Source organism: Anneissia japonica, unplaced genomic scaffold (assembly GCF_011630105.1).
Source record: "Anneissia japonica isolate Jap-2015-1 unplaced genomic scaffold, ASM1163010v1 scaffold4988_len2956909_cov206, whole genome shotgun sequence".
NCBI lineage: Eukaryota > Metazoa > Echinodermata > Crinoidea > Comatulida > Comatulidae > Anneissia > Anneissia japonica.
In genome coordinates, this window is record NW_022696345.1 from 176774 (window position 1) to 189625 (window position 12852).

The 12852-nt window shown below is 33.9% G+C and overlaps 2 protein-coding genes and 1 long non-coding RNA gene across 4 annotated transcripts; 1 reads left to right on the forward strand and 2 right to left on the reverse strand.

The window, feature by feature from the left end:
* Positions 1–116: 116 nt before the first annotated feature.
* Positions 117–2962, reverse strand: LOC117101775. Its single transcript, XR_004444323.1, has 2 exons — positions 2814–2962; positions 117–477 (listed from the first exon to the last, which is right to left on the reverse strand). It is a non-coding gene; the product is annotated as an uncharacterized LOC117101775 (long non-coding RNA).
* Positions 2963–5572: 2610 nt separating this feature from the next.
* LOC117101776 lies at positions 5573–9973 on the forward strand. Of its 2 annotated transcripts, none has more exons than XM_033241833.1 (7): positions 5573–5638; positions 6578–6663; positions 6815–6877; positions 7540–7619; positions 8029–8159; positions 8371–8437; positions 8596–9973. In XM_033241833.1, the coding sequence occupies exons 2-7, from the start codon at positions 6590–6592 to the stop codon at positions 8724–8726; spliced, it is 546 nt and encodes a 181-aa protein (XP_033097724.1). In that variant the 5' UTR covers positions 5573–5638; positions 6578–6589; the 3' UTR covers positions 8727–9973. The 2 variants fall into 2 exon arrangements, with proteins under 2 accessions (XP_033097724.1, XP_033097725.1); XM_033241834.1 differs by having other exon boundaries at positions 5605–5743.
* LOC117101879 (ketimine reductase mu-crystallin-like) lies at positions 9370–12673 on the reverse strand. The gene is made up of 4 exons (XM_033241996.1): positions 12655–12673; positions 11936–12141; positions 11375–11459; positions 9370–11044 (listed from the first exon to the last, which is right to left on the reverse strand). The coding sequence occupies exons 1-4, from the start codon at positions 12671–12673 to the stop codon at positions 10974–10976; spliced, it is 381 nt and encodes a 126-aa protein (XP_033097887.1). The 3' UTR covers positions 9370–10973.
* Between the last annotated feature and the right edge of the window lie 179 nt (positions 12674–12852).

Below are 12852 nucleotides of genomic sequence, written 5' to 3' on the forward strand. Positions count from 1 at the left end.
GTATTGTAGTCCTAGGTTCTGTCAATGATTCTCAGGTACTTCACATTACTTATTCTATTATCGGTTATACTTTTCTAGGTTTTTGTTAAATGTTTTGGTTAATCATTGTACCTTTATTTTTTTTCATTTTGAAGAAAATAGATGTTACTTTGAATCATTAGTTTTCTCTATAGGCATATATTTTATTGCATTATATTGTCTCTTTATAAGTCCAATTTTCTTCTAGTTGCGATGTAGAATTTTTGAGTTATTTTCATCTTAATTACTAAACATTTCGTTCTTGTCTTAGGTTTAATGTCCTTAATTATGTTAGAATTGATGTTTGTAAACTGTTTTACTTCTTAATTCTTTTGCAATATTTCCCCTTATTAATAGAGATAACATTTTCTCTAATATTGTTTGGAAAGTGTTTACATCCTTTTATCACATAGCTTAAGCCTGGTCCTCATGTTAATTTATTTGAGGATTAATGTACACCTGTCTCTTATACACATCTAGATGTGTATAAGAGACAGATGTTTCTCTTGACGCAAATCCAGTTATTGTCTATTATCCATCACGACAATAACAATACAATCTTGAATATGCTGCATTACTTACTGGAACTGCAATACAATAAATCTTTCCGCAGTGTCAATAAAATTTTAACAATTGACCAAAAAGAATGTGTTATTTTATAGACAGTAATACTCGCATGTCCGCAAACACGCAAGTTTACATTTATTTACTCTGTTTTAAAGGCCACATACCTTATCAGTAATATTCAAGGGGCGGGCGGGGCGCATTATTTTTTCCCCATACTGTACGCTGCAGGCAGAAATTACAGAGGGCGCTATTTTAGGTCATGCGTAATGGTAACCGGACCTCCACCTCAGGAAACAGAGTTTAGTGGTGTATAGTAAGCTACAGTATTTTTCATGGATGAACACTATAGAGTATGGACGAAATCTGTCAAATAGGCCTTAGTAGTTAAGACAGTATGAAAATTAATAGACTATAATAGACCTTGCCGGAGTGTCAATCAAACTTAACAACTGACTAATCAGAACAGCGCTAGGAATACGCGCGCCTCTCACAAACATACGTGTTTGTCCCACAAACGCACGTGCTCGCTATGTTTTAACCATAGAGATAATAATAAGAATAATTGTTTAATAGCTCTATGGTTTTAACACTGTCGCCTTGTGGGACCTTAGCAACAATATCCAAGGGGCGGGGCTTAGCGGAAAGGCTCATTGTAATAATATCTTTAAGACTAGACACAGTTTATGAGAAAATTAATGGACTATTGTAATAATATCCCTATGACTAGACACAGTTTATGTACAGCATGGTCTTTCAAAGTATAAAAAAGCAGAGTAATATTGAATCTGGCATTTTGAGTAGGCCTACATCTTAGATATGAGAATGTTGTATCAATTGTATGCCCCTATTAGTACTGATTTTGAACGATATAAACGTTTAAAAATAGACAAATTACGATACTTTGGAAACGGTTCCTAAATTACAATTTTGTCAATTAACAGACAGTGAACGTATTTGCTGTATGTTTTTACATGACTCATTGTCTGGTAACTTAAGAATTTCTTTTTTCTGTTAATTAAGTGAATGTTTGTTTTTAGTTTTTTTTTACTTCCATCTGATTTCGATCGTTTTAAATAAGCTATTCCGTCATTTTCTTTAATTGGGTAGACAGCATTTGATATAAACAGTACGACACTCCATGGAATATCATCAGATTTGGTATAATCAATGTTTATTGCTATCTATGCCTATTACTTTTATTTATATTGAATATGAACGAAATGTTTGTGAGAAATCAACAATACTGTACATAGAATTTTGTTTTAAAACAATTCCCTGGTACAGTATATTGTTTCTATGTATGCCACACTGTACGGTACTTTACATTACTGCATTATAACCGACCAGATTCAACGCTGCTTTTTATACAACTTTTAAAGACCATAAGTAAACAGTGTCTAGGCATAGGGATATTATAATTACAATACTAAACTAAACATTAGTCCATTAATTACGGTCGACTGCACACTGTCTCGACCAACTACCAAGAGGTTTTGGCCTACTTACTACAGTAAACATACACGGTACCTTTCACATCACAGGCAATTTCATATTCCACAAGCAGCGAACAATTTCGCGACTCACGAGGGGAAGCCGGCATGCATATCAGTGCACCCATGGAGGAATAAGTTTAAGTTTCTAAATTTATTCCTCCATGGTTCACCTAACTAACCTAAAATAGTTCCCTCTGTAATTTCTGCCTTAAGTGTATGGGAAAAAATAATGCGGGCAGGGCGTTGTTAGTGTCCATTGTATTGTAGTCCTAGGTTCTGTCAATGATTCTCAGGTACTTCACATTACTTATTCTATTATCGGTTATACTTTTCTAGGTTTTTGTTAAATGTTTTGGTTAATCATTGTACCTTTATTTTTTTTCATTTTGAAGAAAATAGATGTTACTTTGAATCATTAGTTTTCTCTATAGGCATATATTTTATTGCATTATATTGTCTCTTTATAAGTCCAATTTTCTTCTAGTTGCGATGTAGAATTTTTGAGTTATTTTCATCTTAATTACTAAACATTTCGTTCTTGTCTTAGGTTTAATGTCCTTAATTATGTTAGAATTGATGTTTGTAAACTGTTTTACTTCTTAATTCTTTTGCAATATTTCCCCTTATTAATAGAGATAACATTTTCTCTAATATTGTTTGGAAAGTGTTTACATCCTTTTATCACATAGCTTAAGCCTGGTCCTCATGTTAATTTATTTGAGGATTAATGTACACTTGTGAATGTATTACTAAATGTATTATTCTATTGTATTTTGTATTGTTAGTAGTTAGGTCATTTTAAGCAATTGTCGATGATTTGCTAATGGCTAGAATTGGATATAAATAAAATAAATTGAATAAATAATCTGAAACAACATTTTATGCCTATTTTTTTGCAAGCTTTACAACAAACATGACAGTATAAACATCATCTGTCCACTTTATGTATAACCATTCGGACTTAAATACAATAGAGTACTATACACAACCAACAATATTACCAATCTATGCTTATTAGTCGGGTTTTTTTTTTTTTTTTTAAAGATAATGAGTAAGCCAAGAAAGGCAGTTGAAGTTTAGGGGCCCTCCCTTTAGGGAGCTTTGGATTCAAGACGACGGTAGGACCAGTGGTGGCGCCAGGCCTGTCCGACGGAGGGGCTAAAAGCCCCGACGGGAGGGCTAGTGGAGCGAAATGAATCTCACTTGGCTGGGGGCCGGGGGCCGCCAAGGGCCCTTGGTGGGCCCTTCGCCCCTGGAAGCCACGGATATTTGATGAATTATGGCGAATTTTTATTACTTATTTGATAGGCATCGAGTTAATATAATATGACTTTATGTAGTCTATGCTTTCTAATGTTGAAATCAGCTTCCAAAACCAAAACATTTTGAATAAAGCAAGAAACAAAGAGTATGCAATGTAACCATCTAATTTATTTTCAAATCCTCATTCTTGAAAGTGAAATTCTGTATTTTGGAAATTTGCATGAAATATGTCAACCACGCTGTCATTTTCGAGGTTGCTTCACCTATCACGATGTATTCCAACCATCATGAGGCTATCTAAATGAGCATTTGTCATAACAGAACGCAAATTATTTTTAATTAGTCTCATTGAATTATTATTATTATTATTATTATTATTATTATTATTATTATTATTATTATTGTTATTGATGTTATTTTTATTGTTGTTGTTGTTGTGATGAAAGGTTAACACAAACAATATGGTGGCTAAACGAATATTACATGTAAATATTTTTTTTTTATTTGTTTGTTCTCCGACAAAATTTATCGTCTTCCCCGACGGAGGGGCTATGCTTCCCCGACGGGGGGGGGGTGCTATAGCCCCCCCCCCATCCCCTCTGGCACCACCACTGGGTAGGACCAGAACGTAATGACATCACTAACAATTAATCTGCGCATGCAAAAAATGAGTATTCGTTGTCGTACTTTCTGCTAGATTCAGGACACAGTTTGGACAGAACCTCGGTGTGCAGATCGGTCACCATGAGTGAAACCGTTCTAGGGTCACGTCGTCCCTCTTTAAGAAAATACATGACAAATTCAATAAAAATACAGATAAATAGACCTATGAGGCCCGTACGGAGGATTTTTATTGGGTGGGTGACGTGTGTGTGTGAATTTGTAGAGATTTGAAGAAATTGGCTGGAGACGCCTAGGGCCCCGACGGGGATCAAACCAGGGGAAGAACCTGCTGAGGTCGAGGGAGGGCGTTCAAATTGTTTATTTATCGTGTCTGAACGTGCAATGTCAATTTGCGATCCAGGGGTTCTAAATAGAGGGGGCTTAGGGAAGAAATTTATAGATGATGATGAGAGCACCTCAGCCCCACCCCACCATGGTTGGGGCTAAGGCAAGACAATTTATGATTATGTCTAGATGGCCGGAAATGGCACTCTCAGACTCCTGTAAGTTTGAATAATAGGCCTAGGCCTATTCTTTTTTTTTTTTTTTTTTCCAAATTGTTGTTTTGTTTTTTTTTTAATTATAATTTTGAAACATTTAGGGGGCCTGGGCCGTCTGTCTCCTCCCCCGTGTTTGAATCCACCACCGAATATGATTTGGGGCAAACATTATTCAGTGCTTTTATTTCCCAATGTACTGTGGTAGAGTCTGTCTAGACTTTATATAGGTCTAAGGATGCATAAATAGAGCCAATAAAGAAACTTCACTATACAAAATGAAATCCATCTAATTAAACCAGTGCGAAAATGTCATTTTTTCAACTTAATAACAGTAATTAATATAACATTCCAAGTAATAATTATGATTTAAAAATGTGAAGATTTTAAAATACAACCTAAGTCGAGTAAATTAAATTCCACATTTTAGGCCTGAAAAGTTATAATTACACATAGGCCTAGGGCCTGAAAAAGTGAAATGTTAAATATATTTAATTGTGACATTTGTGGAATAAACAATTTAAATTGAAAATTGAAATTGAAATTCCTACATATTGAACATACACATATCCTAGATTTGAAACATGGTATTTTTAATTAGGATTATTCAGCATGAGTTAAAAACATTCTATCAAAACGACAAGTAGAGTTTTAAAGAATTGTATATCGTACCAAAAACCGCAAATGGGCATTTTCAGTCTGAAGAAAGTTAATATACTCGTCTCGTCTTTGTGTTAATTTATATATTTTAAATCCAATTTGTGGATTCTGCTCTGAAACGTACATGCGAGTGAGAGGTTTTAACTTACCCTGGTAATTGGAGGAGGTTCGTATGCACCCAGCCCCCACCCCACCCCCCGGGTAGAATATATATGAAAGGGCAAAAATGAACTCTAGTCGGGGAAACTTATTCAAAGCTAAATTATCATGTTCAAGAACAAGCTACCTCATTATTCATTTATGATGGTATCTTTAAAATATGAATATCCCGGATAGCCTGTCTGTGGTGTAAAGTATCGGGCTGATTTAGCGCCCTCAATAGTAGCTACCGTGGTAACGATGACGTCACGGGGAAGCTTTCAGAGCAAGCGATTCTGACGCACGACGGGATAAGACACAACATTGAACAGCAGCAAAGTGAGTGTTTGGCCAAAAACGAATGTTTAATGCACTGTATAAGTTGGGTTTTATCTTTGAAAGTTTTATTTGTTTAAATTTTATTAGAACCGGGAATTGTTAAAGGTAATACAACTATTAACTAACCTATACAACTAGCTGGGCTAGCTTATCTACCTGCCTAGCTAGAGTTAGAGAGGCCTAGCCTAGTTTGTTAGACCCGGGCCTAGCCTAGGCCTACCCTAGACCCCCTAGCAGAGGCCCTAGCCTAGGCCTGGTATATGGTCGATGCGGCCGCCAGTCTATATAAACAGTAATGTGTATGGAACCCCAGGCGTGCAGTGCCCAGTATGTGTGTGGTGGACAATACACTACACGAGAGTGAGATATGAACACAAGCCATTCTTTAGGCCTGTAGAGAAATAAAAAAAAAGCAAATGCATAGCAAAGACATAACCTATGGCCTAGGCAATTATTATAATATTGCAACAATATAGAGTAGTTAGATATGTAGTCTTTCTTCTATGCATCAATGAATCGGTAGGCCTGAAGAACACCCTTTCGTACATAAATTATTACGACGTTGAAACAAAAACAGTGTGTATATTTTTTAATTTTATTTCATTTAACTGAAAATATCTGAAAATACGAGTACAATGTAAACACTTATTGGAATTTATCAGTGATCAGTCTCTCTTTATTATTATTATATTTGTCTTACATTTTTTTCTTAGTAAAGAAGGTAAATATATTGACGAGTTAGTCACAGTATGCATACGGCTAGTCTAGGCCTAGGCCTTGTTAGGTTACCTAGTAGGGTATTCAATTTCAATTAGGCTTTACCTATTTATTCATTCAGTGGGGAAAAGAAAAAGAAACAAGATAATGGATACTGATGCTGCTACCCTCTTTATATTGTAAGTTTATTCATTTTTCTATATTTTTTTTCTTTTCTTTCAGAATTGACTCAAGATGTGGTGGTATACATTTGCTCATGGTGTTTACCACCTAGTGCGCTGGTTCCCAAAGAGTAACCGACTTAAAATGTAAGTTTTAGGAACATACACTGAATATTCTAATAATATATTCTGGCCTCATAGTCAGGCTTATAGACAGTGAAATGAACTTGATTTGGCTGCCATTACTTTGTCTATTTTTTTAAAAATAAATGACACTTTTTTTTATTATTTCTTTCAGACGGATTGTACTCATGCTTTTCTCCTTTGGGTTATTATTTCCACAGATATTTGTATTATCAAGGTGATTATTATAATTAACCAATATAAATTAAATTGTATTACTCAAAATTAAACATTTTGCAGTTAAATGTAAATGTTTACTCACATTCATTATGTTTTCATTTTGATTATTTCTAAGTAAAAAAATATGTTAAGTAAAAATAGTCAAATCTGATGTAAAATTATTATTTAAAATTTGTGGAGGGCTATTGAATTGCGTATTTTTAATGTTCATTTCTTATGTAGTTTTGTCGAAATTGAATAAATCACATCAAATCAAATATAATTTAATATATAAGTGGAAAACATATTAATATTGTATCACTTTTAAATTACATTTTTTTTAACCTGGTTGGGATCAATAAGTCAGTGATGGTACTTATGTGTTGTACTGTATTTCCACAATTACACTGTAATTAAGGGGCATTTATTTGAGCATTATGCATATCCACATTACACACAAAAAAAAAAATAAATGCCTCAAACAAACACCTCCCTTGAATAAACGCTCCCTCGAAAACCCTTATCAACAATAAACGTCCCAGGGCATTTATTCAAATAAATATGATACAGGGCTGTATATAAAAATAGAATATTATGAATATTATTCACAATTTTTGTGCTAAACTGCATTCAAACATTAAACTATAAAACTGTTATTGTTTCGCTGTATTCATTTTTTAGAGAACATACAACCAGGTACTGTGGACAGCATCTCTTTGATTTCCTGATCGTTTCTATTGTTTTCACCTTCTTCATGATAGGTATGTGCTTTGGTCATTCAATTGAAATATTGCTAATGAGCTCGAAATATTGTATGATGTTGATGATGACGGTGACTATGGGAGCAACGTCAACAAAAATGATAAAATGTGCATTTATAATGTCTCCATCAAAGATGGACATGCCGCAAAACAATTGACTAGAAAAATAATAGTGTGGATGTAAATTCTATGAAGAAAAGAAATATAGAGATGGGGAGAATAGTTGTACTCTGAGAGGAAGAATTCAGCAGCACACTGTAGGCCTATGCACTGTAAACTAAAATGATATGATAGTTGTGACAAGCCTGGTGCATGATAATGAGAATGATTTTGATTTTTTTTAGAATGACTGTTGATAATGGTTTTAATGACGATGATAAATATTAAAGTATTTTATTTTCTTGTACAGGATTCAGCTTTATTTTTTCAATAATGGATCCAGTTCCCTGGGAAGTGAAGCTGGCTTTTCACATCTTTGGTTTTATAACCTTCGTCATTGGGTTGACCATCACTGTATTTACATCACTAGCAATTGATTGTGTAAGTATATATATAAAATCATCTATTTCAGTTACTAAATTTTGTTGTTGCATTCATTTCAGTGTTTTTAATCCAAATTTCTACAATGAAATGCATATCGGTATATATTATGATTGATGGCATTGACCTCTAAAATTTAGGGTAGAGAAAATTTTTTATTTACCATGAAATTTCACGAAATGACCTTTCAACTTTTGTTTCCCTTCCGCAGAAAAATAATACAGTAGAGCTTTACTACCTGTCAGTTTCTGCTGCTGTTCTAACTGTTGCTTCGTTTGGTATGTTTTAATTAATTTTATTTCATTGACGGAAGAGAGGCTTAAAATGTCAATTTCTCTCATGATTTAAATAATTATTTTACTTTATCAAACCTCCTATGATACCAGACAATTCTTAATAACTTGATAAAAATATTTCATTTATCTTCCAATTTCAGCATTTTTGGCAGTGATGATCCCATTCTGGCTTCTTAATTACTTCTTCCCAAATTCAGTTTTGAATCGTAAAGAGCGAACTGGTGTCTGCTACGAGCCGACAACATGCTGTTCATGTCTGTGGCACATTTGATTCAAGATCCACAAGAAAAAGTGTTTGAGAGTGCTCCCCCATATGTTCACATGAGCTTATAATGCATTCATCCTGTGATAGTTGGATGTATGAACATCCTGATTTCAAGTTCAGGGTTGGAAGAAATTGTCTCACTTAAATTAAGACGCTATTCGTATTGACGAATGAAGATTATATTTTATAAACTTGTAATATGTAAGAATGAGACCAAATCTGTTTTGTTTATTCAATTCCTGATGTAAAGCAGGTAAGAATGTGGCTCAGAGAATTCTGTGAAATATAATCTCTTTATTGCGCTCAGTGCGCCCCATACCAAATTTAATTGGCGTACCATACTCTATATGTATTTTTCCTGATTATCCCGTCCTGTTGGTGGCGCTGACCAGAATGAGTCAAACATACCGTAGGAGGCGTGTGGCAATAATATGCGCTATATACATCACTGTAATATTACCAGTTATCCTCTTGTGATGCCATATTGGATTACAGTATTCCAAGGTTGTCTATTATGGATGTGCCAATAATGTTATTAAAATTTATACAGTTTGGTGTTATACCGTTATAAAAGTGCGTACTCGCACAAAACACCATGTTTGAATTATCACACTGTGGAATCATTAACAGCCAGCTAAATGTGAATATCTTCGCCTTGTTCTGATATTTTATTGCTAATGAACTTCATTTTGCAAATTAAGTGTATAAACCAAGTAAATATAATTACCGAAAGTTAATCAAATAGTTGTGATAATGTTGAACCAGGGAGTTGTTATTTAAAGAAGAAATGCATCTGTAGTGGATCCAGGAATTTGAAAAAGAGAGGGCCAGGGAGGGATTTAGACAGATGGCAAGAAAATTTACGATTATGTCTCCTTTACATGGTCTGAAATTACAACATTACACTATATAATATTCAAACAAATCCATTTGTTCCCATTACCGCCCGCTTGGATACTCTAAATAAACATCTCAAAAAAGCCTGGAAACTGTCGAGGTATACTGTAATGTTTAAAGTGAGTCCTCAGAAATATGCCTTCTATTTATTATTGTAGCTAACGGTATTATTTTAATTTATTTCTCGTAAAAAAATTTATAAAATTATTCACTTGTACAGTCGAATTATGAAGTATTTTAATATGAGAATGTTTTTATATTTACTCTACAGACAACGTGGTATCAATATAAGTTAAAAAACGATTATAAAACTAGGTTTTGTACTGGTTGAGAAATAAAGATAGTCTTGGAAAAAATGCTTCTTTTATTTTGGGGTTCTGGCTAAGTTTTAGATCTCAAAAACACATTGTTTAGTATGCCCAGACAGTGATTTGCCTCTTTTCATCAAACATATATGAACAATATAATTTTTACCACCATCAGCATTACCGTCACCATTATCTTTTCAGTATCATTATCGCAATAAAAATATTAAGGGGCTCGTGGGTTTTTTCCGAAGTTGTAATATTGTATTGGTGAGACACTTCTGAGCTGTTTACATATATAAAATAGAACTTGAATGATATGAGTTTTCTTATAACTAATTACCAAATGATAAAAAGTACTGAATGTCAAATAATCGGCCTATGCTAATTCACTGTTTTGTTTTTTTTTTTGTTTTTTTGAACAGAATAAACTCACCTTTAACTTAAGCATCGTATGAAAATTACTGTATAAATTACCCTGTCTGGACTCTGCGGATAGGCAATTATTCGCCTGATGACGACGATTGAAGCAACTAATCGAAACGTCCAGACTCTCAACATAAACGTAAACAACAGTTCTTTCCAGAACTACCTACGTGGTGTACGGCAAGCATTCAATATCATTACTTCGCCATTTAATACAATCGCTTCACGCTATCGACGACAGCTTTCGGTGATGCTGATTGCGTCGGTGACTGCTACGCAAATATACAACGTGTGCACTGAAAACACCGTAGTGTAGCGATTCTAAGAAATCAGGCTTATTCGTCGACATTCAGTGCAGATGGTAAGCTTTGCACCGCGGTCCCTGGGGTAGCGATTTATACATTTTACATTTTTACAAGCATTATAAATGAATATCGGTACTTAACATTACCGGCAGCCTGTCCATTTAGTAATGCCTACGCGTGGTATTAAAACACAGTAAATAAGAGCTTATATTATGTTGTTACAATATCAAGAACCATAGACGAGTGGTTGTATATTTTTTGTTAGAATAAAATACTGTACAACACAATGACGTCATGTTATACTGTAATATTATAAATATTCAAATTTTGCTACTTTCTAAGAACTTGTCGTAGACTAATTTTGCGGCTACTGTATCCATTACGGCGATGCCTGAAAATGAATTATTAAAATTTGATTAATTATTTATAATTAATAATATCATGAAATGTACACACTCGAAAATTATAGGCCCTAATTAAATGAAATAATAAATTTATTTATCTGTATGTCTTTCAATCAATCGATTGATTAATTTATCAATTCAATAAATTAAACAATCGGACATCAAACAAATTAATTACTAAATTTAAATTAATACCAAATATAACGTATTTTTATATGAGAACATTGCACTTTCTCAAAATTCTATTATTATTTTCCTAACATTTTATATTGCTATCCTACAGTTCACAATAGGTCAATAGGTCAATGAAATATTACCCAATGATTTGAAAATGGTTGTTTCGTCAGCTCTTGCCCTTTTATTGCCATTCACTACTTCTCCAATTTCGGCGTAAATAGTGCACTGTAATTAAGAAAGTTGCATTGCCAATTAAGCTCCTAAATGCATATTGCAGTGTATAGCAAAATACAGATCAGTGTTTGATTATACCTCCTTGGTTTGACTTCGTGGTTATCATGGTTCGTGCGAAGAATTACGAAGGTCATTAAGTCCTATCCAGACTGTGTTTGACAAACACATTTCACATACCTAAATATGGTCATGATGACATCACAATGACCGTATTTAGGTACATCATGGCTAGGCCTATATATGGGCATACAATAGTGTTTTGTCAAAGAAAATTCGATAACTGGACGGAGCTTAAGATTCCAGGTTCAATTCCTTCGCTGTTCCTCATTGTGTTTCAGGTGCTGAAGAACCAGGGAGATGTAGAATCTCCCTGGCAGAACTAACTACAATTTATAGTTAAACCATGGACCTATTAATAGGTCCATGGTTAAACTTTATTTATCACGAGAAATTACTAGACATTGTACCTTAGATAAGATGATATCGCCAGACTCTTTCAGAGCCCCTTCAAGACTGTCAACGTAAACGGCCGAATTGCGCATGAGCTCTGGGTCGATTTCTTGCATGTGAGGCCTGATAGCTCCGACACCTATAAGATACTTAATACTATCATCTTCACCCAACCGTGTAAGCGCCAGTAATATACTTAACAGACAAATATACACAATATGCTCTACATTTCAAACTATGTCTTTTTTATAGTGAAGTTGTTTTGATGGTTAGAAAAAAAAATCCTGAACTTTGAAAGGTTGAATTCCCGTCCCTGGAATGATTATTATGCAATATATATTTATTCAGGATGGATACATACACAATTAAAGTAAATGTACAATAATAAAATCAACAGAGCATCTACATTTGATCTACCATATGGTCTGCATTAAAAAAAACCAATGAAATATCAATGAAAGATAAAATTATTACGGTAAAACAAGGACAAAAAATACAACATGGAAAGGAATTCAATAAAAAAGATGTCTTAAAGTTTGTTTTAAAATTTGATTAAGATCGTAAAGTGTATTAATCAATCGACAGAACTATAAAAATAAGTTAAAAATCAAAATAAATTGCCTTCAATCGGATTCGAACTACAACGGAAGCCTCATGTCCGACGTTATATAAATGTTGCATTTACATCACATTCAAATTGTTTATATAATTAGAACACTAGTCAGTCAGTTCAAACCAACACTTACTCGCCCCATTCAACTTACCAGAAATCTGAACCAACTTTAGTCAGTTCAACTGAACGTAAAAAACCAAGTAACCCAAACCCAACTTCGCCCAACCTGGACGGATTTTCCTACTCAAGCCAAACTCTGACCACTCTCACCAATAAATAAGATGCATCACTGAAAAGATAAGCTAAATCTTAAACCTAAAT

What these genes read in the sequence shown, in the direction of transcription:
- LOC117101879 (XM_033241996.1), bottom strand. An exon ending in GCGATATCATCTTATCTAAG is followed by an intron (nt 11,460 to 11,935) that starts GTACAATGTCTA and finishes TCTTAATTACAG; the next exon opens with TGCACTATTTACGCCGAAAT. An exon ending in AACCATTTTCAAATCATTGG is followed by an intron (nt 11,045 to 11,374) that starts GTAATATTTCAT and finishes ATTCATTTTCAG; the next exon opens with GCATCGCCGTAATGGATACA.
- LOC117101776 (XM_033241833.1), top strand. Translation starts at nt 6,590, where the DNA reads ATGTGGTGGTATACATTTGCTCATGGTGTTTACCACCTAGTGCGCTGG. An exon ending in AAGAGTAACCGACTTAAAAT is followed by an intron (nt 6,664 to 6,814) that starts GTAAGTTTTAGG and finishes TATTTCTTTCAG; the next exon opens with ACGGATTGTACTCATGCTTT. An exon ending in CATCACTAGCAATTGATTGT is followed by an intron (nt 8,160 to 8,370) that starts GTAAGTATATAT and finishes TCCCTTCCGCAG; the next exon opens with AAAAATAATACAGTAGAGCT.